General features: G+C 47.9%; 1 protein-coding gene across 1 annotated transcript in view; it reads left to right on the top strand.

Moving 5' to 3' along the window:
* The window catches only part of LOC139061211 (calcium-activated chloride channel regulator 1-like), a 495141-nt gene that overhangs the window by 368298 nt on the left and 101913 nt on the right, over positions 1-24930 (top strand). The window contains exons 10-12 of the mRNA XM_070540868.1: positions 7750-8037; positions 9015-9326; positions 24495-24713. Coding sequence (XP_070396969.1) covers positions 7750-8037; positions 9015-9326; positions 24495-24713 — 819 coding nt within the window. The remainder of the gene's footprint in view (positions 1-7749; positions 8038-9014; positions 9327-24494; positions 24714-24930) is intronic.

Raw genomic sequence — 24930 nt, 5'->3', positions numbered from 1 at the left:
ATGTAGCAGTCCCCGAGAAAGCGATAAGTACACGTATAAATATACTCAAAAATCGCACGCAGATTAGTAGTGTGTTGCATCGAACGACGTCCTCAAAGCAGCCGACTACTTTTGGTCTCTTGGCAGGAAGGCAAAACATTTCAAGCGCTTGCTCGAAAGCGGTGGCACAACGTCGCGGTCAGATTCATCCTTACACTAATAGATAAGCCTAAACAATATAACTAAAGTTATACGCAAATAAAGCTGTGACACGATAAAAATTAAAGACTGAACCGGAGATACGTACAATGTACACATCCTGCCTCTAGTCCGGGCCCCAGCACACCACTTGCCAACCCGCACGTATAGCGCTTTATCGCGGGCGTCTGACGCCGCGGATAGCAGCCTGTTTCATGCGAAGCATATTACGAGAGCTCAACCCAGCTCCTCAGGCGCGGCGGTGTCGCCTTCAATGACCTTTGACCCCATGCCATACCACGTGACACCGTGACGTCACGACATAGAAGAAACGGGGCTCCAACTCGCGCCGTCGCGGCGGTATATAAGCAGCTGCGCTTGTTTCTAGGTGGCTTTGGCTCAACTCTTGCAAGATGGGCTGGGTGGGAATCGAACCAGGGTCTCCGGTGTGTGAGACGGAGACGCTACTACTGAGCCACGAGTACGATGCTGCAAAGCGGTACAAAAGCGCCTCAAGTGAATGCGGTGTTGCTTTAGAAACGAGCTGTTTCTAGGCGCGCGTCGCTTGCTCAGGCGCACATTTCGTTGCCGCGCCGAACGCTCCGTTGCTCGACGCTCACCGCGTCCAATGCGGGGCGCGTAGTCGCTGCGCCGTAGCCCATTTTCTTACACCCCTTGGCGGGTCGACGGGAACGCTGTCGCGTTCCACTCTTGAAGGCGAAGCAGAGTAACGCATGAGTTGTGTCTTCGTCTAGCCGAGCCAAATATAGCCAAGCAACAGCAGTTCACCAGGCTAAACAGTGGTTCAACAACTAAAATAAAGGCTAGTATGCTTCGCATCCTGGGCTTAACCACCCGCCGCGGTTGCTCAGTGGCTATGGTGTTAGGCTGCTGAGCACGAGGTCGCGGGATCGAATCCCGGCCACGGCGGCCGCATTTCGATGGGGGCGAAATGCGAAAACACCTGTGTACTTAGATTTAGGTGCACGTTAAAGAACCCCAGGTGGTCAAAATTTCCGGAGTCCCCCACTACGGCGTGCCTCATAATCAGAAAGTGGTTTTGGCACGTAAAACCCCATATATTATTATTATTATCCTGGGCTTAACCTTAGCTAAGCCACAGCCATTTTTTTCATTTCTGTATGAAATTAGGTGAGAAAAAAGTTGAGGCGATCTCAACACAATGTATTTTGTAAAGGTCAGCGGCTATTGAAGCGCTACCCGCCGTGGTTGCTTAGTGGCTATGGTGTTGGGCTGCTGAGCACAAGGTCGCGGGATCGAATCCTGGCCACGGCGGCCGCATTTCGATGGGGGCGAAATGCGAAAACACCCGTGTATTTAGATTTAGGTGCACGTTAAAGAACCCCAGGTGGTTCAAATTTCAAAGTCCCCCACTACGGCGTGCCTCATGATCAGAAAGTGTTTTTGGCACGCAAAGCCCCATAATTTAATTTTTTTTATTGAAGCGCTATCCGCTACGTCTTCAAAGTGAAAGCTCTAAAAGCTTAGATTGCCGTCGCCACCATGCTGATCATTGAGAGGCCTTAGTGAAACTCATGCAATAGAGAGCAGTTCTATGTTAAGAGGTTTTTGTGGATTCGCCGTGCCCATAAGGTCACCTTGCCTAAACCAGTGTTCTTTCAAAAATTATTGCTCAATTACGAATAACAATCACCCACTGGCACTACAATGCAGGTCGAAACATCATGGCTATACAGGGGGCTTCACGTAGCTTATGCCAAGTATACTAAGTACTTGGCACAGCTAAATTAAACCAATGCCGTTACGTGGCGCCCCTTAGAGTAGTTTTTTTTTATATTCCGCTTCATTACTTAATTCAGATGAATTCCGCCGAATATTTACTATCCATTTACGGCCAAGTGCGTTTCGTTGTGCTTTGGAGCGGGTTCAGAAACGACCGATCATATTTTCTGTAGCAACGTACAAGCTGCGTGACATTCTTCTGCGTTTAAAGAGAACCCACGAAATGTGAAATCAAACCATGTGACTGCGCTCGTGCGCTGTCGTATTTCAGCGTTCTATATCGCAGTTCGTACGAAAGAACCGTGTGCGGACCGTGTCATAGTGAGCGTCCACGGCTCCAGGCATCGGCTTCACAGTGCGTTCACATCTTTGACAGTGGCACCAAAGAGGAAGGCATTCAATAAAAGCAGAGATTGCCATAGAGCCCAGCGGCCAAATTGACTGCAGCGCACCAAGCGGATGGTCTTAACTCCTTGCGGTTTCGGTATTGGGAGCACGTGTTTTGCACGCTAGCTGGCACGCGCTGAACTACTCGGCGCCTTTTTCTTCTGCTGCTCAATCGCGCGTGGTCTGATTTATTAAAATAATTGCGAACGACCTTTACAAGGCTACATCGAATCTGTGCCACGTGCTATTTCATAGAGTAGGCGCGAAACGCCTTGTAAATAAGGAAATGTCTATTTTACTCATTCCGGGCTTTTTGCGCGTTCATCGAACGTTGTGGCACCAGGTAAGCAGAAGTACTTCCTGTACGAAGCTCCATCGCATGGCATCAACTGAAGAAAGTAAATTACAAGCATGGGTCACTTTGCTATTTGGCCCTTATAGGAATACTGCGTGTCGAGGTGAAACATGTGAAAGTGTTGAATGGGTGAAATTACAAACAAATGCAATTCGCTTTTGCATACATGGCGTCGAAGATACCCCACTCAATCCAAGACGCGTACTATAAATTATGAAGAAAACATCTCACTTCCCAGCGTTCCCCTATTCCCGGGCATTATTTCCTGCACTGCAAGAGCACAAATGCAAGCGCGAATGCGTGTTTCCAAAACAACTTGGCCTCAGCCGACGCGATTGTACGCTACCTAAACAGAGGTGGCCACAACACAGGCTCTCAGCCAGACCATGCTAGACGCTCGCAGAATGCCTTCTGCTCGCACTCAAGAGAATTTCGTAGTTGCACGGCTCCTTTTCAGTCGCTCAGGAGACAGCATTTTCTAGTTCTTGGTTATTGCACTCCTCGGCGTTACCTTTTGCGCGTTGTGCCGGCGCAAGCAAAACACTCCACTATTATTAATCTTCGGAATCGCTCGTCGCGTCTTCGACAAGCGTGAGTATCGGAAGAAGGTATATGTTGCGAGGCCATAGAAAGCGTCACAGACTTGTCTGACTAAGATTCAGTACACACTAAACTTACCTTCTCACCACGACCAAGCTGCTTTTCGCGGCTTCACAACGCCAGGTGCTGTGAGCGTGTCTCAAAAGTATCCCAAAAATAACGTACAGCATGAAAGACAAGGACAAAGGAAGAACATGAACAACTATGCCACTGGATTCGCAGATTTATTTATTGTCACACCTTTGCAAACGCCACAAACCTGCATTTGCTCTCCTTGTCCCATTTCTCATTTCCTTAAAGCGCCAGCTTTGAGGCCAAACCCGAAAGGCGTGCGAGCTGTCACCTACCATTTCGCTTTGCCGATATAAGCAAGCTGCAACGTGTTTTCTGGACGCACGTGAGACCCCAGCCACGAGCGAAACAGACATGTCAAGTGAGCGCACTGTCGCCGCCGGTCAGGCACAAGCGAAAGACGAAGACGAGCAGTCAATTTGAGCGGCGCTCCAGGTATCGTAAGCCGCCGCAAAGATACAGAAATAACAGAGCACAACACTACGCGGTGCTGGCGTCAGTCGAAGCCTGTCCCATAGAGAAAGGGATTAAACAAGGGCGGACACTCGGCGAAAATTGGAAACAGGAAACACGTCACGCTATACTTTTAACATCGACGAATTGGGGTCGCGAGCATCGAAAAAAAGAAGAATGTGAAATGAGAGTAACAGAAATTGTTTTATTTTTTTTATTCTTTCCCAGAAAAATTAAAGATATCGGCGTATAAATTAAATTAAACTTTGCGGCTTACTTCCGTTGCCTAGCGACAGGCGAACCGGCGAATGACGAGCCAGACATGAGCCAGATGTTTGCGTCATTCGGCAGACACACTGCCGAAGCGGGAGAGACCGGCCGCGTATGGGAGCGTTGGACTGTTCGGGCACCCGTCTGCCTGTTTTTTCTATTTTGGGATTTAGCCTGATTTGGTGGCCTCCCGGCGAATTATTGCGTTCATACGGAACTTCGACATGGCAGCACTGCACTATTGGACTACGGCAAGGTGAGAAACATTGTTCGACAGTCTGTGCGACGCACTTCAAGCAATTAGGCTTACTGCCGGGCCACTAGGCTAGACTTGTGACGCAGTTAACGAAAAACAGCGTGGCCGTCGTGGAGCAGTTAATTTGAATTAAAGAATGGTACTGGGAGATGTTTGCGACGCTTCCCATAAGCCCCAATATTGTTTTAACTAATTTCGGTAGTTTTTGGGCACGATAGTCGCACAGGGTGCTGTGACGCAGTTTCGCGTGTACGGAACTTTACTGCGACAAGTTTTGGCGCTTTCTCTGACTGCCAACATTATTGAAACTACTTTCATAACCTTTTGGGCTACCTTTCGAGCGCAGTGGGCGCGCCTGGCGCTGCGACTCGATTAGCGAAAATCAGCTCGGCCGTGGTGCGCGGTTCCTCGCTTTAATGCACTGACAAGTTCATGGCGCTTTTCTTTCTCTGACGCCCAATAGTGTTGAAAATTATTTTCGATACTTTTATGTTATGAGGCCCGCTCGCCGTGCATGTTGTGACGCAGCGCAAAGCAGCTCGGCCGTGGTGAGTTAGTTTGGCGCGTACTGAATCTTACTGCGACAAATTTGTCGCAATTTTTATGTCCCCGCAACCATTTAAGCCTTCTTTCGGTGCCCACGCTTGTCGAAAACGCGATGAGCAATCGTCAAGAGTGATAACTCGGGAGTGCGTTGCTTGCGCCTGCAGAACGTACAAGTGATAAGCCAAGGAGATCAAACGCCAGGAACTAGTAACTCGAAAATTCTGTCTTCTGAACGGCACCCACGCATGTTCTCTTGAGTGCGAGTAGAAGGAATTCTGTGAGCGTCCAGCATGCTCTGGTTGAGAGCCTGTGTTGTGGCCACCTCTGTGTATTCGTAGCGTACTTACGCGTTGGTTGTAGCCAAGTTCGCGAAACGCGCCGTTGCCCTCGCATTCGTGCTATTAAAGTGCAGGAAAAAAGTACTGGGAAGAGGAGAATGCTTGGAATTAGAATGTGTTTGTGGTATGTACGGTATCGCTTGGGACGAGTCGGTTATTTCCTACGCCGTCTGTGTAAATACGAACTGCTTTTGTTTGTAATGCCGCCCACTCACCACTTTCGCACGCTTCGCCTCTACAGGCATTATTCTTAGATGTTAATACCAAAATAACGCTTGTAATTTTTTCAGCCCCTGTCGTCTGGTGGAGCTTCCTGCGGAAACTACTGCTGCTTACCTGGTGCCACAACGCTGGATGAATTCACAAAAGCCCGCGACGAGCATTTACAAAGAATACAATAAACGTTAATTTTTCTACATTTCACAAGGTGTCTTGCGTCTTTATGAAATTGCACGTGGCACATATTCAATAGAGGCTTGTGAAGATCGTTCCCAATCAATTTTACTTAATAAATAATTTGCAAATAAATATTAAATGAGAAATAAATATGTAAATAAATATTTGCTGCAAAAGCAAAAAAGAAAGAACGGAGCCGGCATGACGCGCACCAGCTGGAATTCAAAACGCGCGCGCACAATACCGAAACAGGAAGTGTGCTTCAGGTTTTAACATCGACGGCTTGGTGCGCTGCAGTCAATTCGGCCGCTGGGCTCTATGGGAGTGTCCGCTCTTGTTGTATTCCTTTCTCTATGCCTGTCCGGCCACGCTGCGGGGCATTCGTGTTAAGCGTGGTGACGGCTGTACGTTGCCACAAAAAAAAAAAATGGATCGGTCGTTTCTGAACCTCGTCTACAACACAACGGAATGCACTAATCCCTAAAGTAAATATCAGAAATATTGCATATTCATCTTTGTTAACAAGTTAAGCGGTATATAATATTTACGCTATGGAGCACCAGATGACGGCAAATTAGATGTCTTTGGTTTCATTCAGCTGCGGCTAACTAATCTTTTTTTCTAATCCTTGGTACAAGTTACGTGAAACACGCTGTATAAAAATGTCCGACGGCATTTGGCTACAGGCAGCCCGAGCAGGGTTTCTTATGTGCCGTGAGCTTGGGTGTTGTGGTTGCTCGGTTGTGTAAAGCACGCAGGTGCACGCTCAGCCTCAGCCTGGTGTAGTTTGAAATGAGCAGCCATTGGACAGTTCCTTCTTGCCATTTTGGAGACGCAATTCAACAAGTACTTTGCAGCACTGTCGAGAGCACGAGGCGTACACAGACAATATCCTTGCGCAATGGAATATAGTTCTCGGCGTAATTGTCTGATTATTGGCAGCTCTAGAAATATTTATTCTTCTTCCTTTCTACTCTGTTAAACAAATGTACACCATTTGTGGTGCATATTTGCCACACAACAATAGTTGTCCTCTGCCTTGCTTGCGCTTCCTTTCTTGAAAACGCTGCGCTCGCTACTTTCCTGTCGAGAATGCTCTGTCCTGCTGATAACGCGCATGCCGTTCACGACTTGGAAGTACCGGGCTCACAGCGTTAAAGAAAATGCGGACAAGACGTGTGACGATTATTCTCACGTGGCAAGATAAGACCCAAAGGGTGTGATTTTGTCTAAGAGCGTACTTAATACGGTACAGCCATACGTGACATGATAGGAATTTTGCGCGTGGACGTCATATACCGAGAATTACCGTGGCTGTCATATCCGGGAACCGTGATAGTCTGATCTGGAGAACATGGACTAAGGAGAATGGGGCACCTGTTCTATACACTTCAGGAAAATGATGGCCGGTCAGAATGTTTGCCAGTACTACCACTGCCAACCTTTTAAACAAAAGCACGGGTTAAATAAAAGACAAATTTTAGTTATACATATACACATGCGAAGTATGAAAAGCGAAGTGGACAGTCTTGAAATATTTCAGTCCCTAAACGTTAAGTTTTCTTCAATAGTATTAACAGAAACTTTGCTAACAAACACTCTTTCGTTCACTGTTTGTTGTGAAAGGCCTCATATGTATTTTTATGTACCATTCCTTTATGCTGCCTGTTCTTGCTTCTTTTGTTTGTGTCATGAGTGAATGAGCTAGCCTTTATGCAATTCTTTTCAGATCATTAACCGCAAACGCACAGCCTTCATCTACCACGTGTCTAAATAAGTAAACTGATAGTCAAACTCCTATGCCTTCCCAGTCTAAGAGCTTGCATACTTCGTCTGAGGGCATGTACATAACTTGATTTATAATTTATTCGATAAATAATTCAATGTTCCTTCACGGAGGAGCATAAGTCCCTTTTTGCTGCGTAAGAACCTTTCAGCACACTATATGGGCACTAAGGCAGCATGATTGTACACAAAACAAAGCAGAGTTTACAAAATCTTGCAATACGATTTTATGTGCAGTTCCCAATGAACCGATAGGATGTTCTTACAATATTAAGCCAAAATTATTAACCGTCTTTTTAATATGGTTATTATAACATTACCAGTATATTGATCTGTATTTAATACTGCAGGTGCTGAAGTCTTCCAAGCAGAATGCAGACGCTTCGCTTATCGTGCTTTTGACTGACGGCCAAGAGAATCAGCAACCGTCTATTGAAGAAGTCTCGCCGGAACTGTCAGATACAGGCATCGCAGTTCGGACTATGGCGATGGGTGACGAAGCTGAAGAAACACTTGAGGAATTGGCAGCAGCAACGAAAGGGAAAAGCTACTTTTTCCCGGACCGTATCAATAATCCATCGAGGGCCTACATTGAAGTTCTCACAAGTCACGCCCACAAGTCGACGCACCATTTGTCGGTCAGTATCCTTTTATACAGCAGCATAAATCAGCTATACAGCAGCATAAATCATATTGTATCGCCGGTTCCTTCAACGCCTCCGTGCAATGATTTTGTAGGAGCGGTAACATTTTTTTATGAAGCTCGCGCAGCCACTAGAATTCGTTGATAAAAATATGCATGTTGTGGTCGTGTCTAGAAAAAAAATGGATGCACACAGTTTGAACTTGTAGGGCATGAAGTTCAGGACCTGAGGACGTTATAGGCGCAATGGTTCAAGAGCGTAGATCATGTAGCGGCTAATAGGAAATTGCTAGCTCCTCATTTTTGTGTATAGGCGCTATATGACACGAGCAAAATGTTTTAGTGTTGGCCGTGCAGTGAAATATGGACCTCATTTCTTACCAGGAAGGTAAAGAGGTACTTCCTCACCTAAAGGCCCCAACTGCGTTTTGCAAGTGGACAACTCGCCTAATGTAGATACGACTCAAAGCATCCGAGTCAAATAGACGTCCAGCAGGTGGTCGTGCCCTGCACGCTCCGGCATCCTATACGCTTTCTGTGCTATCAGTGCTCGCAAAACGGCGCCGCGGTAGCTCAATTCGTAAGAGCATCGCATGCGTAATGCGAAGGCGTGGGATCATTTACCTGTGGCGGCGAGTTATTTTTCATACTCTCATTTCATCTAATCTATGATTTCTTTAATTCAATTATTAAGTAAATGTAAGTTCTCTATGTTCTCCTTGGTGTCCTTGTTTTTCTGCTTCTTATAATGTGTGTTCCTGTGTATGTGTGCGGGGGGGGGGGGGGGCAGCTTACAGGCAGCTTAGAGATATATGAACAAAATCTCGGTTCTGCGAGACTATTTTTCATTTTCTACTGAAACAAAGGTGGCAGATATTGCTGGTGTTTATGACTAAATTCTAAACATGCGATGAGCCGCATGCGGAGAAGCTGAGTATTTGACGGCAATGTACCGGTACCTATGGCTTGCAGGGACTCACCACTTTCAACGAAACCGCGAAAGCTGCCGCCATGGTGCCCATTGAGGGCCGGGATGACACTACTAGCCTCTATGACAGAAACTTCATGCCGCCGTTAGCAGCGATCAAGGCCAACGCAGAAATGTCTTATGGTGACGCGCCAAACCATCTGCGCGACCTGGGTGTGGCCGAACGAGCGGAAATCTTCGATCCTGCTAACAGCGAGTGCTTCCAACAACTCGGACACGATTTGAGCATTATTATGCAGATGGCCTTTGTGGATTCCATCAACGCAGACGTGAACGACAGCCTTAACATGATCACTGTGAGTCGAGCTTTCCTACGGCATAGGAAAAAAAATTCATTAAGGCAGCCAAATGCTCCCCACCTATGTATCAGTCTACTTTCAGAAAGCGAAGTGCATTAACGCGCTTACCAGAATGAGCAGTAGGTGAGTAATGCGTTTCAAAGTTTTCAAACAGTGTAAACTGTCGCTAGGACTCCTTTGCTTGTGCATCGTTTGTTTCGTCATTTACAGAGTAACAAACAGAAGACCTTATTGAAGCCTATTGTTAGTGTTGTCTAGAGATGCAAAATTTCCGGAAATTTCGAACAATAGGAAAAAACCTGTTTCTTTCACGTTTTTTTCCGAAATTTTGGAAAAAATTGAAAATAACAAGTTTTCTTTAGCATATGGCAGTAGTTTGTTGCCAAATGTCAAAAGCCATAACTCTCATTATGTAAATAACAGAAGAAAAATGCTTTCTGCCTTTTCACAAACGAATGCAGGGTTTAACAGATGGAAGGCAGACCAGAATATCACCGCGAACGCATTCATTTCCCTGTGAATCGGTGCGGCTTCCTAGAATTGTTACGGCTGTTCAAACAAGGAACAAACACTGAAATGTCTCTTCTGTGGCTATTTCGTCGTGGCTTCGACTATGGAAACATTGATCAAGATGGTAAAACGATGAAGTTCTACCTCGTATTCAGAGTCAGTATCACTGGCTTCATCTGTAGCATTCTTCATTATGTGGAGGTGTGCATGTACAAAAACAAGCTATTGCACGCTTTCATTACGCAACCTGTTCTTACGCAGAGTATGAATGTCGGTGAAGTCGGACCAGTTCCGCTCACAAGCAGCTGATGATGGTGGAATCTGTAAAATGTTTCGAGCCAGAGGCATCACTGTGTTAATAGTGCAGATTCCCTCCCACCATGTTGAAGAGGGATGTGGTTAGATGAAGCCCATATTCCGGACCTTGACCATATGCCTGAATTAGTCCTGTATTCTGCCACATCGGAGTACACTTTTCCAACTTCTAGGTTTATGTGCGTGCTGTGCTCCGAGATCCAGTCAGACGCAGACAAGACTTCTTTGTTAGTCAGATTTTTCCCCTTGTATCTTGGGTCAAATAGGATTGCTGCACAGTGCACGGGATGAACTGTAAAAACTTTGCGTGTCTTTAAGGCTTGCGAAAGAACAGAGCGCTGCAAATTCGAGTGAATCTCCTCCGCTAGATTGTGACACAAATTTGTGACGTCTGACAACGGGGCGCCGTGACTTTCCACAGCTTTGATAGCCTTTGCGATGGGTTCGAGCAAAGTATTGCATAATTTCAATGCGACCCAGAACTCTTCTTCGACCAAAACGACCAGCCTAAGAGTCTTGTCGAACTTCAAGTTTTCCATTATAGCTATTTCCTGCAAGACCTCCTTGTTTTTCAAGAGGCTTTCAAAGGACAGACAGACACCACTTTATCTTGTCTTGCTTGGAAGATTCAGGCTGCAGCTCACACTTTTGCCGTACTTCGATTCCTGCCTTTCCTTGAATGTGGCCAACACCACGTGGGTTTTCTTCACGTATTTGATTATATCTTTCGCCTGCTTGTGCACATCGTGGATTGTGCCAAGAGTAAGGAGATCATTAATCAACAGATTCAGAGAGTGTGCGGCATAACCATCGCTGTAACATGAGGAAATCGCTCAATAACGAGAGCCTATGCCGCTTTCATATTGCTGGAATTGTCCGTTACCAGAGCGTTTACCTTTGAGCTACCAACCGATTCTATAACAGCACAGATTTCTTCTGCCATATAGGCCTCAGCATGCCTGTTGTTAGCGGTGTTGATTGACTTGAAAAACAATGGCGATGGTGTGCAGAGTAAAAGTTTATACCTGACTCTCCTTCGACGTTAGTCCAGCCGTCAGTGACAAGGGTGATGCATGAAGCCTTTTCAATAGAATTAGTCATGGATACGGTAGCCGCCTCGTACTCAGCCCCGAGCAGTGGACCAGCCAGGCTGTACCAGCTCGGGGGCTTGTAAGATGGTCTGAGTGCTTTAAATACTGCCTGCCAATGGTCATTTGTAACCAAGTAAAACGGTGAGTTGGAAGCATATATCGCCTTTGCCAACGCTTTATCGGCGTTCTTCTGCGCCTGAAGCGTCATCGAGTCGACGGAGTGAGTAACTCTTCTAGTCGCTGAGGCTTAGCTGCTTGCTGTGGTGCTTACTGCATCGTTATCGTCGCTTGAACTGAGACTGCTACATGAAGGGCTGCGAGAGCGGCTTCGCGGTGCCACTTCCTGTCTTGGGTATTTCACGCACCTAGCAGTGTGCTTCGAAAGGCGAGTGGCATTCGGAAAGGCGTAGCTGCTGTTGCAGTACTGACAGCGGGTCCCCGTTTCCCGCCAATGGTCTCCCCGACCGTGAAGTGCATCCACACGTTAGGAATTGGTCGTACCATTGCAGAATATGTTTCCACACGGCTTTATATGCGGACTTCCGCCACAGCTTGCACCAGCGTACGAGGGAAAGTCAAAATTGAACAATAACGGGCACCAAAACATGAGAAACCGAACCCGAACGACCAAGCTACGCTGACGCTGGAGCTGACATATGCCTTCACCTTTGCCGTGGGTGGGCCCGATATTGCACAATCTTGGGGATCGGCCCACGTACAGGGAGTGCTTAATGCGTTCACCTTTGCCGTGGCTGGGCCCGATATTGCACTATGTTCGGGATCGGCCCACGTATGGGGAGTGCTTTGCGCCTGCTTCACCCCCGCCGTGGGTCTGCCCAGCATTGCACATCTTCGGGATCGGCCCACGTATGAGGGAGTCCTTAGTGCCTTCTTCACCTCTGCCGTGGGTCGGCCTGACGTTGCATTACCTTCGGGATCGGCCCACGTATGCAGGGTGCATAGCGCCTGCTGCACCTCCGAAGCCGGTCGGCATGACATTGCACTACCTTCGCGATGGACCCACGCATGGGGAACGCTTAACGGCTGCTTCTCCTCTGCCGCGGCTGGGCCCGGTACTGCACTATGTTCGGTATCGGCCCACGTATGGGGAGTGCTTAGCGCCTGCTTTACCCCAACGCCGGGTCTGCCCGGCATTGCACAATCTTTGGGATCGGCCTAGGTATCATCATGATCATCATCATTAGCCTGGTTACGCCAACTGCAGGGCAATGGCATCTCCTATATTTCTCTAACTACCCCGGTCATGTACTTATTGTGGCCATGTTGTCCCTGCAAACTTCTTAATGTCGTCCGTCCACCTAACTTTCTGCCGCCCCCTGCTACGCTTTCCTTCCCTTGGAATCAAGTCCGTAACCCTTAATGACTATCGGTTATCTTCCCTCCTCATTACATGTCCTGTCCATGCCCATTTCTTTTTCTTGATTTCAAGTAAGATGTCATTAACTCGCGTTTGTTCCCACACCCCATCTGCTCTTTTCTTATCCCTTAAAGTTACACCTATCATTCTTCTTTCCATAGCTCGTTGCGTCGTCCTCAATTTAAGCAGAACCCTTTTCGTAAGCCTCCAGGTTTCTGCCCCATACGTGAGTGCTGGTAAGACACGGCTATTATACACTTTTCTCTTCACGGGTAATGACAACCTGCTGCTCATGATTCAAAGTGCCTGCCAAGCACACCCCAGCCCATTCTTATTCTTCTGATTATTTCAGTCTCATGATCCCGGATCCGTGGTCACTACCTGCCCTAAGTAGATATATTCCCTTACCACTTCCAGTGCCTCGCTGCCTATCGTAAACTGTTGTTCTCTTGCGAGACTGTTAAACATTACTTTAGTTTTCTGCAGACTATTTTTAGACCCACCCTTCAGCTTTGCCTCTCCAGGTCAGTGAGCATGCATTGCAATTGGTCCCCTGAGTTACAAAGCAAGGCAATATCGTCAGCGAATTGCATGTTACTAAGGTATTCTCCATGAACTCTAATCCTCAATTCTCCCCACTCCGGGTCTCTGAATACCTCCTGTAAACACGCTGTGAATAGCATTGGAGAGATCGCGTATCCCTACCGGACGCCTTTCTTTATTGGGATTTTGTTGCTTTCTTTATGGAGGACTACGATGTCTGTGGAGCCGCTATAGATATGTTTCAGTATTTATACATGTGGCTCGTCTACACCCTGATTCCGTAATGCCTCCATGACTGCTGAGGTTTCGACTGAACCAAACGTTTTTTCGTAATCAATGAAAGCTACATATAGGGGTTTGGTATATTCCGCACATTTCTCTATCACATGGTTGATAGTGTGAATATGGTCGATTGTTGAGTAGCCTTTACGGAATCCTGCCTGGTCCTTTGGTTGACCGAAGTCTAAGGTGTTCCTGACTCTATTTGCGATTACCTTAGTAAATACTCTGTAGGCAACGGACAGTAAGCTGATCGGTCTATAATTTTTCAAATCTTTGGCGTCCCCTTTCTTATGGATTAGGAATATGTTAGCCTTCTTCCAGGATTCCGGTACGCTCGAGGTCATGAGGCATTGTGTATATAGGGTGGCCAGTTTTTCTAGAACAATGCGCCCACCATCCTTCAACAAATCTGCGGTCACCTGATCCTCCCCAGCTGCCGTCCCCCTTTGCATAGCTCCCAAGGCGTTCTTTACTCATTCCGGCGTTACTTGTGGGATTTCAAATTCTTCTGAATTATTCTCTCTCACATTATCTTCGTGGGTGCTACTGGTACTGTATAAATCTCTATAGAACTTCTGAGCCACGTGAACTATTTTATCCATATTAGTAATGATAGTGTGACAGACAAAGCCACAAGAGACTTTGGTTGACGCTATTGATCTCTTTATATGTCGCTGTCCTGGCACGTTCGTCGTTCTCTTCTTGTGGGAGCCACCCCACATGCCTAGCATGTGGCGCCGAATCGCACCGAGTGCCTGTCAGCTGTGTCTATAGGCCGTGGCATTGCCCCCCTCCCTAGAAGCATCGTCTCGGTACGGAACATTGATGCATTGGAGATTGCCACGGGGATACTGTTAAAGGGGTGGAGACATCAAAATTTTCGTTCATGCGTTTGTTGATTCAAACGTTGCGTCATGCTTCAGGGAGCACGATACACACAGCGGGATTCATATATATCCGATAAATAATTTAATAATAGCATTATTATACCGAGCGATTTCGGTTTCGGTTTCTGGGCTCCGGGGGATGCTATGACGTCACAGAGGAGGAAACGCAACATGGCTTGGTCACGTGGGCCACAAAAAATAGTGACGTAAAACTATGCTGCGTCGTCTGCTCGCGCATACGCGTGCTCTGCCAGCAGAGGTCAACTGGCGATTCGAAGTGCATGTCGCGATTATTATAATTATTGCGAAGAGCGACAACAACGGTAAGAAAATATCGCGGCTTGTGAGAGTCGGTGATTCATTCCGAAGCGCCGTAAGCTTTAGCTTCGAAGTGAACCAGAAGAGGCCTAGCCACGATATCGGCGGCGCCGAACGATCAGAGGCGGTGAAGCTGCCGTCGGTGCACAGAGTGACCACTCCTCGGACGCTGATTGGCCGCTTCGCCGTACGGCTGCCGCACAAATGGGTCCCGAGCCCTTGCTCTCTACAGCTAGGAAATCTGGCCGTTCGCGAGCAAAACCGCCGTCGCACGGGGGCCTGCGAACGGCAAACGGCGTGCGGCGAGTTTCCGTGCCGGTGACGTGGACGGGCCTTCACATTGAGAAAGGCCAAGCGAAGGAGAGACCGCTCCGAGCTGCCGAACTATGCGACTATGCGAGGAGAGAAGCGGACAATACGAACGCCGCATATCCTGGTCCCTTTCGGAGTCGGCCGGCTACTGTTTTACACTCAAACATGCAAAGGCCCGTAGGCACGGCAACTCGCCACACGCAGTTTGCCATTCGCGGACCGCCGTGCGGCGTTCGTGTTGTCCACTTCTCTCCTCCTGTGTCTGTGTCTGCACGCCCTACCCCTTCTTTGCATTAAGAACGGATTTCTATATGCCTGTAGCTCGGTCGTAGTGGAGGTTATGCTCGGTCGCTCGGCTCAGCAGGCTCCGTAATCGGCATTTCATCGCTACTCATCATACGTCACGTTTTTGTGCTGGTGTGCTATGACGTCAATATTTTCGTTCCTCCTCTGTGACGTAGTAGCTGCCGCGCTAGCGATGGGTCTCGACTACGAGAAGGAGTTTTTAATGACTTTTTGGAGCTGAATTAAAATTATTTTGAAATGTTTGCAGCGTCCGATACCTCGTTCTGGGTGTCCTTGCATACGGAAGCAGCCTACAACATGCTTTTTATAGCCTCAAAATTTGGTGTCCCAACCCCTTTAAGAGAGACGCAGATGGCGAGAGAGGTGTGGGACTTTACGTTCAGCGGGAGTGGTATAACTTCAGTCTAGAGACGTGAACGACGTCGGACAGGCGTGGGGGTCGGGGACGGTGAGCGGTGTCGTCTCCTTCAGTAATCACTTCGTATGTGACGTCGCCGAGTGGTTGAACGATCCTGTAAGGTCTAAAGTAGCGGCGCAAAAGTTTCTCCAACCGAACACGCTGGCGGATCGGTGTCCACACCCATACTCTGTCACCGGGTAAATAAGTGACGTCGCGGTGACGAAGATTGTATCGGTCGGCGTCGTTGTGTTGTTGGTAGCGGATACGCATTCATGCGAGCTGGCGTGCCTCTTCGGCGCATCGAGCGAATTCGGCAGGATCATTGACAACATTAGAACAGTGGGTGGGTAAGAGCATTGCGTGCAACGTTGTGACAGCTTCCCGGCCGTGCAGCAAGCGAAAAGGGGTGAAGCCGGTAGTTTCTTGAACGGCAGTATTATATGCAAACGTAACATATGGGAGAACGTCGTCCCAGTTTTTGTGGTCGACGTCAACATACATGGAAATCATATCGGCGATCATATTGTTTAGTCTTTCTGTGAGCCCATTCGTCTGGCGATGGTAAGGAGTGGCTTTGCGGTGAACGGTACCACTGAGAAGCATGATATCTTCTGTGAGCTGCGCTGTAAATGCTGTGCCCCAGTCGGTTATAACCACTTTTGGAGCACCGTGGCGGAGTACGATACATGTACAAAGAAGGTCGCAATATCATTAGCAGTGCCTCGTGGGAGAGCTCGGGTTTCAATGGAATGTGTAAGATAGTCTGTGGCAACAGCAATCTAACGGTTACCAGCCCTCGACGTAGGGAATGGTCCAAGCAAATCTATGCCAACCTCCTGAAAAGGGATCCGCGGAGGATCCACGGGATGGAGAAGTCCAGTGGGATGCACAGGTGGTGTCTTGCGACTCTGGCAGTCGCGACATGTCTTCACGTATTGCTTTACGTCACGGCGAAGGTTAGGCCAGAAGTACTTTTGGCGTATGCGTGAAAACGTCCGTGCGAATCCCAAGTGGCCCGAAGATGGCTCGTCGTGAGAGGCCCGCAAGATATCATCACGTAGTGAAGAAGGCACTACAAGGAGGCAGGTGGTTGCGATGGAGTGAAAACCAAATTTGTAGAGGACGCCATCGCGGAGAAAAAACGAGGATAACTTGCGGATGAACATACGAGGCGGCTCTGGTAGATGGTTCTCAAGGTAGTCGATGAGAGGCCGGAGTTGTGAATCATCGCGCTGTTGCTTGCTGATGTCTGATACTGAGATAATGGAGAGAAATGCGTCCTGTTCATCAAACTCGCATGGCGACGGTTGAAATGGAGCACGTGACAGGCAGTCGGCGTCGGCGTGTTTACGCCCGGACTTGAACACTATCGTCATATCGTATTCTTGCAAGCGAAGACTCCAGCGTGCAAGACGGCCAGATGGATCTTTCAGATTGGCGAACCAGCTCAATGAATGGTGATCTGTCACAACTCGAAACGATCGGCCGTACAAATATGGTCGGAACTTAGCAATTGCCCACACAACGGCCAAGCATTCCTTCTCCGTAGTGGAAAAGTTACTTTCAGCCGGAGACAAAGTGCGGCTTGCGTACGCAATGACGCGTTCGGCTCCGTCTTGCCATTGTACTAGTACGGCACCAAGGCCAACGTTGCTGGCATCCGTGTGCAACTCGGTGTCACTGTCTTCGTCAAAGTGTCCTAGAAGAGGAGGTGTGCGCAGACGATTCTGGAGTTCACAGAAGGCCTCTTGTTGGTCCTGCTCCCAGACAAGCGGAACATTATCCTTAGTCAGCCGCTGCAAGGGTTCGGCTATCCGTGAAAAGTTTGCCACGAAGCGTCGATAATATGCGCAAAGCCCTAGGAAACAGCGGAGTTCGTGTTTGTTCGAAGGTGTTGGAAACGAAGCAACAACAATGGTTTTGTCGGGCTCTTGTCGAATGCCCTCGTAGCTGACGACATGGCCTAAAAATTTGAGTTCGTCATACCGGAAATGGCATTTTTCAGGCTTTAAAGACAGGCCAGCAGTACGAATTGCTTCAAGAACTGCTTGTAAGCGTTGGAGCTGCTGCTCAAAAGTTTCTGAAAACACAATGATGTCATCTAAATAGACAAGGCATGACTGCCACTTGAGACCTGATACAACCGTGCCCATCATGCGCTGAAAAGTAGCAGGCACAGAGCACAACCCGAAAGGAAGGACCTTGAATTCGTAGAGTCCGTCAGGCGTAATAAATGCGGTTTTCTCACGGTCACGCTCATCAACCTCTATTTGCCACTAGCCGCTGCGAAGGTCCATCGACGAGAAGTATCGAGCATGTCGAAGGCGGTCCAAAGAGTCATCGATGCGGGGAAGGGGATAAACGTCCCTCTTCGTAGCGTTGTTAAGCTTGCGATAGTCAACGCAAAACCGCAGTGTGCCGTCTTTCTTTTTCACCAGAACCACAGGCGACGCACATGGACTGGTGGAGGGCTGTATGATATTGTCGGTAAGCATTTGTTGGACTTGATTTCGGATGTCGTCTTGGTCTTTACGAGAAACACGGTAGACACGTTGGCGCACGGGTCTGTCATTGGGATTTGTAATAATTCTGTGTTTCGCAATAGGCGTTTGATTGACCTTCGATGTTGAAGCGAAACAGTCCGCAAAAGTCAATAAAGGCTTCGAATGCTAGCCTGTTGTTCACCTGATAATCTAGAATTCACATCAATATTGCTGTTGGCTGGTACCTGGCAGTTGGAATCTCCATGATTGTGTCCTACAGTTAAACAAGCGGGAAAGTCACTGACTGGCTCCAAACAGGCGATGGCAGTTCGTGGGGCGAAGTGCTGGTATTCACGACTGAAATTAGTAACTAATATCTGAGCAGTCCGTGACGACAGCTGCAAGATGCCGCGGGCTACGTAAACCTGTCCAGCCAACAAGACTGACAGATTGCTTTCAGCGATTCCGAGATGGGGAGGATCATCGTCTGTTTCTACAGTGATGAACGCAGTACTCCGGGGTAGTAAAGTAGCACAGTCACCCGAAACACGTAACACCGTGATCTTTGGGTGGGAGTCGTTTGAATGAGTTGCGTGTTCGCTGGAAAAAGTGACAAGCAACTTGCGAAGGTTTATGATTGCGCCGTACTCCCGAAGAAAGTCCATGCCGAGTACGACTTGCCTAGAGCACTCTGCCAGTATAATAAATGAACCGACAAATGTGACCTCACAAATTTGTACCCTCGCAGTGCATTTGCCTATCGGCGTGAGAACATGACCGCCGGCTGTATGGAGCTTAGGTCCTGGCCACGGTGTCGTCACCTTGCGAAGTGCAGTAACCAGCTGTCCGCTCATGACAGAATAATCGGCACCAGTATCGACAAGAGCGGTTACCGGGTGGTTATCTACAGAAACGCGTATGTCGGCTGAAACAGGTTCACGGTTTTCGAAGGAAGGTGTCGAAGGTACGTAGTCGTCATCATCGTCGTCATCAACGCCGTCGTCGGGGTGTCGCAGCGGAGGATCTTTCGAAGTGCGTTGGACAGCGGCCCCAACCCCGGTGGTCGCTGTTCTTAGTTTCCCCGACTTGGGCTCGTGGGCCGGTTGCCCACGGAAGCGGAGAACGTAGTGTAGCGGCTAGGTGACGCCGATCGTCGAGGAGGCGGTGATCGTGACTGGCGCCTCTGTGGAGACGGAGATCGGGTCGTCGGCAGGGGCTGCTCAACCGGTGGGAACTCCGCGTACGGCGACGAAGGTTGACTGGCCAGATATTGCTGGATTTCTCGCGGGCGCTCTCCCTCACGTGGGCGACGAGCGCCAGGGTGATAGCCCTGGAGTCCTATTCTTCGGTAGTAGCAGGCACGGTACAAGTGGCCCGCTTCGCCACAGTGAAAGCAGAGTGGCTGATAGTCAGGCGTGCGCCACACGTCTGACTTTCACGTATTGATTCGGGGGCTCGCGGACCCGTACATATTTGTACGTGAAGCTTGGCCCTGGAGGTGGCACAGCGGTTCTTCAGAAGAAGGTGGGTTACGATGGTTCCCGGGTTGCGCAGGTAGCCCTACTGCTTGCGCATAAGTCAGTATGGGGGTGGCTTCAGGTCTGGTTTGCACGAATGGCTGTGTCGCCTGGCGGACTTCTTCGCGGATGATATCTGTGAGGGATGTTGCGGTCGGTCGAAATCGCACTCCCTGTAGTCGATCGAGCTCCTCACGCACGACACTACGTACAAGCGCTCGAAGCGCATCGGTGTCATAGGGCAACGAGAGAGAAGATGCTGATCCCAGGCTGATTTGGCGATCGTAGACCGAGGAGCGTTGCTGAAGGTCTCGCTCCATTGTTGTCGCCTCACTGACGAACTCAGCTACTGTAGCTGGAGGCCTTCGCATCAGTCCAGCAAACAGCTGTTCTTTCAGCGCACGCATCAGCAGGCGTACTTTCTTCGCTTCTGTCATGCCAGGGTCAGCACGCTTGAAAAGCCGCGACATGTCCTCTACGAACATGGCTACGCTTTCGTTCGGCCTTTGAACCCTATTCTGAAGGGCTTGCTCTGCTCGCTCTTTTCTTGCGGGGCTGCTGTACGTATCGCGTATCTGCCGTTGAAATTCTTGCCAGGTGGTGATGGATGGCTCGTGGTTAGCGAACCATGTTCGGGCAGAGTCCTCGAGGGCGAATTACACGTTCCTTAACTTTTTCTGCTCGTCCCAATAATTGACGTCAGCGACACGATCGAAGTCGTCGAGCCAGTCTTCTACGTCCTCAAAAGGCTCACCATGGAATGGCCGTGACCAGCTTGGGGTGTGGAGAACCACTGACGCAGGAAGCTGTCCCGTACCGTATGTCTCCTGTGTCTGACTTGCGGTTGTGGTAGACATCCTCGGCAGATCTTGCGGGCCGTATTCTGGAGGTAGTCTTTGAAGCCGTCGGCTTTTGCGCAGGCTGTCCGCTTCCAGTTCCTGGGGGTCAGAGTACATAGACGCGTACCAAGCAGCTCCACCAGTTTGTCACAGACAAAGCCACAAGAGACTTCGGTCGACGCTATAGATCTCTTTATATGTCGCTGTGCTGGCACCTTCGTCGTTCTCTTCTTCTGGGAGCCACCCCACATGCCTAGCATGTGGCACCAAATCGCACCGAGTGGCTGTCAGCTGTGTCTATAGGCCGTGGCAATATTGCCGACTTTGTCTCTTAACGCATACATCTGATTCTTGCATATTCCTAGTTCTTTCTTAACTGCTTTTAGGCTTCGTCTGTTCCTGAGAGCATGTTCACTTCTATCCATATTATAGTTCCGTATGTCAGCTGTCATACACTTGTTTATTAGCTTAGAAAGTTGTGCCAGCTCTATTCTACTTGTACGGTTAGAGGCCTTCAGACATTGGCGTTTTTAGATCTCATCTTTCGTCTCCTGCGATAGCTTACTGGTATCCTGTCTAACGGAGTTACCACCGACTTCTATTGCACATTAGCGATGCCCATAAGATTGTCGTTCATTGCTTCAACACTAAGGTCCTCTTCCTGAGTGAAAACTTAATACCTGTTCTGTAGCTTCATCCGGAATTCCTCTAGTATCCCTCTTACCGCTAACTGATTGATTGGCTTCTTATCTATCAGTTTATTCCGTTCCCTCCTCATGTCTAGGCTAATTCGAGTTCTTGCCATCATATGGTCACTGCAGCGCTACTTGCCGAGCATGTCCACATCTTTTATGATGCGAGGGTTAGCGCAGAGTATGAAGTCTATTTCATTTCTAGTCTCACCATTCAAGATCCTCCACGTCTACATTCGACTATCCCGCTTGCGGAAGAAAGTGCTCATTATCCGCATATTATTCTGTTCTGCAAAATCTACTAATAACTCTCCCCTGCAATTCCTGGAGCTTATGCCATATTACCCCACTGACTTGTCTCCAGACTGCTTCTTGCCTACTCTGGCATTGAAGTCGCCCATCAGTATAGTGTATTTTGTTTTCACTTTACCCATCACCGATTCCACATCTTCATAGAAGCTCTTGACTTCCTGGTCATCATGACTGGAAGTAGGGCCGTAGACCTGTACGACCTTCAATTTGTACCTCTTATTTAGTTTCACAACAAGACCTGCCACCCTCTCGTTAATGCTATAGAATTCCTGTATGTTACCAGCTACATCATTATTAATCAGAAATCCGACATCTCATTCTCATCTCTCCGCTAAGCCCTGGTAGCACAGGACGAGCCCGCTTTTTAGCACTGTATATGCTTCTTTTGTCCTCCTAACCTCACTGAGCCCTATTATATCCCATTTACTATCCTATAATTTCTCCAATAACATTGCTAGACTCGCCTCACTAGATAAATTTCGAACGTTAAGCGTTGTCAGCTTCAGATTCCAATGGCGGCCTGTGTACGTATAGGGAGTGCTTAATGCCTTCACCTTTGCCGTCGGTGGGCCCGATATTCCACTATGTTCGGGATCGGCCCACGTATGGGGTGTGCCTAGCACCTGCTTAACCCCCGCCGCGGGTCTGCCCGGCATTGCACATCTTCGGTATCGGCCCACGTATGGGGAGTGCTTAATGCCTTCTTCACATTTGCCGTGGGTCGGCCTAACATTGCCCTACCTTCGGGATCGGACCACGTATGCAGGGTACGTAACGCCTGCTGCACCTCCGATGCGCGTCGGCCCCTCATTGCACAATCTTAGTGATGGACCCACGCATGGGAAGCGCTTAACGCCTGCTTCTCCTCTGCCGCGAGTGGGCCCGGTATTGCACTATTTTCGGCATCGGCCCACGTGTGGGGAGTGCGTAACGCCTCCTTCACCTCCAACGCGGGTCGGCCCGATATGTCATTATCTTCGTGTCGGCCTGCGGCGGAGGGGGAGCACTTCACTTTACGTTTGAGAGCTTTGACTGTAGTCAATTTTTGCTTCGATTCCATCTTCACAGAGTGGAATGGTTGTCAATTTTATTTGATGTAGGTTGCTCGCTAAGTTAGTATAATGATAAAAGCTACAATTTTTGACGAGAAGCATGCATTATTCTTTATTTTGGTTTTTGCTGTTTTATCACAGCAGAGCCAGCTGCCTGTCGGAAATTCATGCGTCTTGTTATAATAGCAACAAGAAGCAAATTTCTCAACAAAAACCACAGGCAAGGAACAAGAAGTAAAAATGCTAATTTCATATCGTTGAAAATGCATGCACTTTAAAGGAACGAAAATTGAGGCAGTCGTGATGTATGTTCCATTGGCGTAAGAATAAAGGATGCCTTGCACAAATGTAATAAATGTTTAGTCTATGCAAAATGTGGAGAACTCCCTACAACCACCAGGAATAAAATTTCCTCGCGTTGTAGACTGCATCAAGTATGACGCTGAACGGTGACATAATTTGCTAATAACGCATAGTTTGTAAATGTGCCATTAGTAATTTATAAGATATTTGCCTTAAAAATATAAGATGCTTAGTTTTTTATGGTCAACTTTCTTTAGCTGCGGTTCGTCTAAAGCAGCTTATGAGGATGCAGTGTGAGTACGTCGAACGTTTATGCAATAAATGCTACAAATACTATCATATCATTCCACGCCTGTTGTGCATCCATGACGCACAACAAATATCACCAGCCGAGGGAACTGAGATTCCATGGCACAAGCTACTAAGAAGGAGGCCACGGCTTTAGTGGGTGCTCAGTGCAAAAACACTATTGCATACTTTGCCTTGCGTGTACGGTGAGTAACGCTAGGCGGTCAATATTAACCAGGAGTTCCCACCGTGGTGTACCTTACAATTAGGTCATGCTTTCGGCATAAATCTCCGGAGCTGAAAAATAAGCATGACGCTTACCACAGAAATCTTCATTCACGGCCCTGTTCCATTTTTCACAAAATCTTTGAAACTATGGAAGTAAAGCGAAGTGATAAGTTAGCATTAGGTGTTATTTGCTGCGTTATTTATGTCCACCCCTCTGGTCATTAGTTCTCATGGAAACTTCGTATTTTATATCTCCCATAAGGCTTCATTTTTGTGTCACCCAGGATAGAGAGACTGGGTACTTCATCACTAACAAACTAAATTACTTCGCAGAAAAATTATCTGCTACGCTACCCACCCTCACATGAACTTTTTGTTTGATTTCGAGAGATAGTAACTCCTATTTCAAACTGTATTTACTCCTTATGAAACAATATTATTTAAAGCAATAATATGTGAACCGCACCTGACGAAAACTTGAGTCTCTGTCTCTGCTTATAATTTTTAACATAGGACATGATTGTGTTCTGGCGCCATTTTTTTTACCTACGGTTTGTCATTCACATATTTTCTTTTGCCATCTTTTGTTCGACACTTTTCCAAAGCTCTATTAAATTTACAGCACATCATTCTATATTCTACAGTTAGGACATGTATCCACTCCTGCAGGGGACTGAAAAGGGCCGGCTCTAGTGTCAAAACAAAAAACTATATATCAGCATAGAACGCAACAGTACTTGGTCACGTTTCTATAGGACGAAACCTTGAAAACATTTTACTTTGTCCGAATAAAATCTTCCTATTTCAGCAATAATGAACTTTGAAATATTTTCGACCTTCTTTTTTATATTTGTAGCTTTCTTTATTTTAGTAAGTTTCTTATCCTGTCCGCTTACTCTTTTATATTGTCGTGCGCCTGCTAGTATCACCTGTCCCTTTGAACAGGGACGGCTGTAGTTTGGGCTCCTGTCAAACTTTCTGAGGAGCAGATTTAACCAACTGGCTCTTCCGTAAATTTCATAAACACAACACGTTATTGTGTTCTAATGTACTGCAAGCAAACTTGTCGATGCTACTGTTAGTAAGCGTGCAGTAACTTGGTTTTGCAGGTGATGTTAACGACAAAGAACTTTACTCGAACTCTCGAAGAAACATTCATGCTTGATGGTGACTTGGGAAGCAACACAGTCATTATTGTTGCCCGCTTATCTCCTGGAAGCAGCTCACTCTCGACGCTGCTTGTTGACCCAACTGGACAAAGTTGTAAGAACTGCCAAGAAGAGGACCGTGGTCTCCGAAAAACAGTCACTATTCCAAGTCCTGCAACGGTAAGGCGGTATGCTGAGACACCAGAATTGGCATATTATGCAGATCCGTTTGGTTCGATTGTATTTTGTTCTCAATATTGTCACATAGTATCAACGGGGAAAAAAGCAGAAAAATCAACTCCAGTCCGTGAGGATGGTCGAATAGCGAAGCTGGGTTAGGTTACACCGAGTATTGCAACCGAGGCGAGGTCGATTCCCGCGTCTCGGGCGCGCTCTT

This window comes from Dermacentor albipictus, chromosome 6 (assembly GCF_038994185.2).
Source record: "Dermacentor albipictus isolate Rhodes 1998 colony chromosome 6, USDA_Dalb.pri_finalv2, whole genome shotgun sequence".
NCBI classification, from domain to species: domain Eukaryota; kingdom Metazoa; phylum Arthropoda; class Arachnida; order Ixodida; family Ixodidae; genus Dermacentor; species Dermacentor albipictus.
Note: the sequence above shows the minus strand (reverse complement) of the source record. Positions and strands in the feature narration are given on the sequence as shown.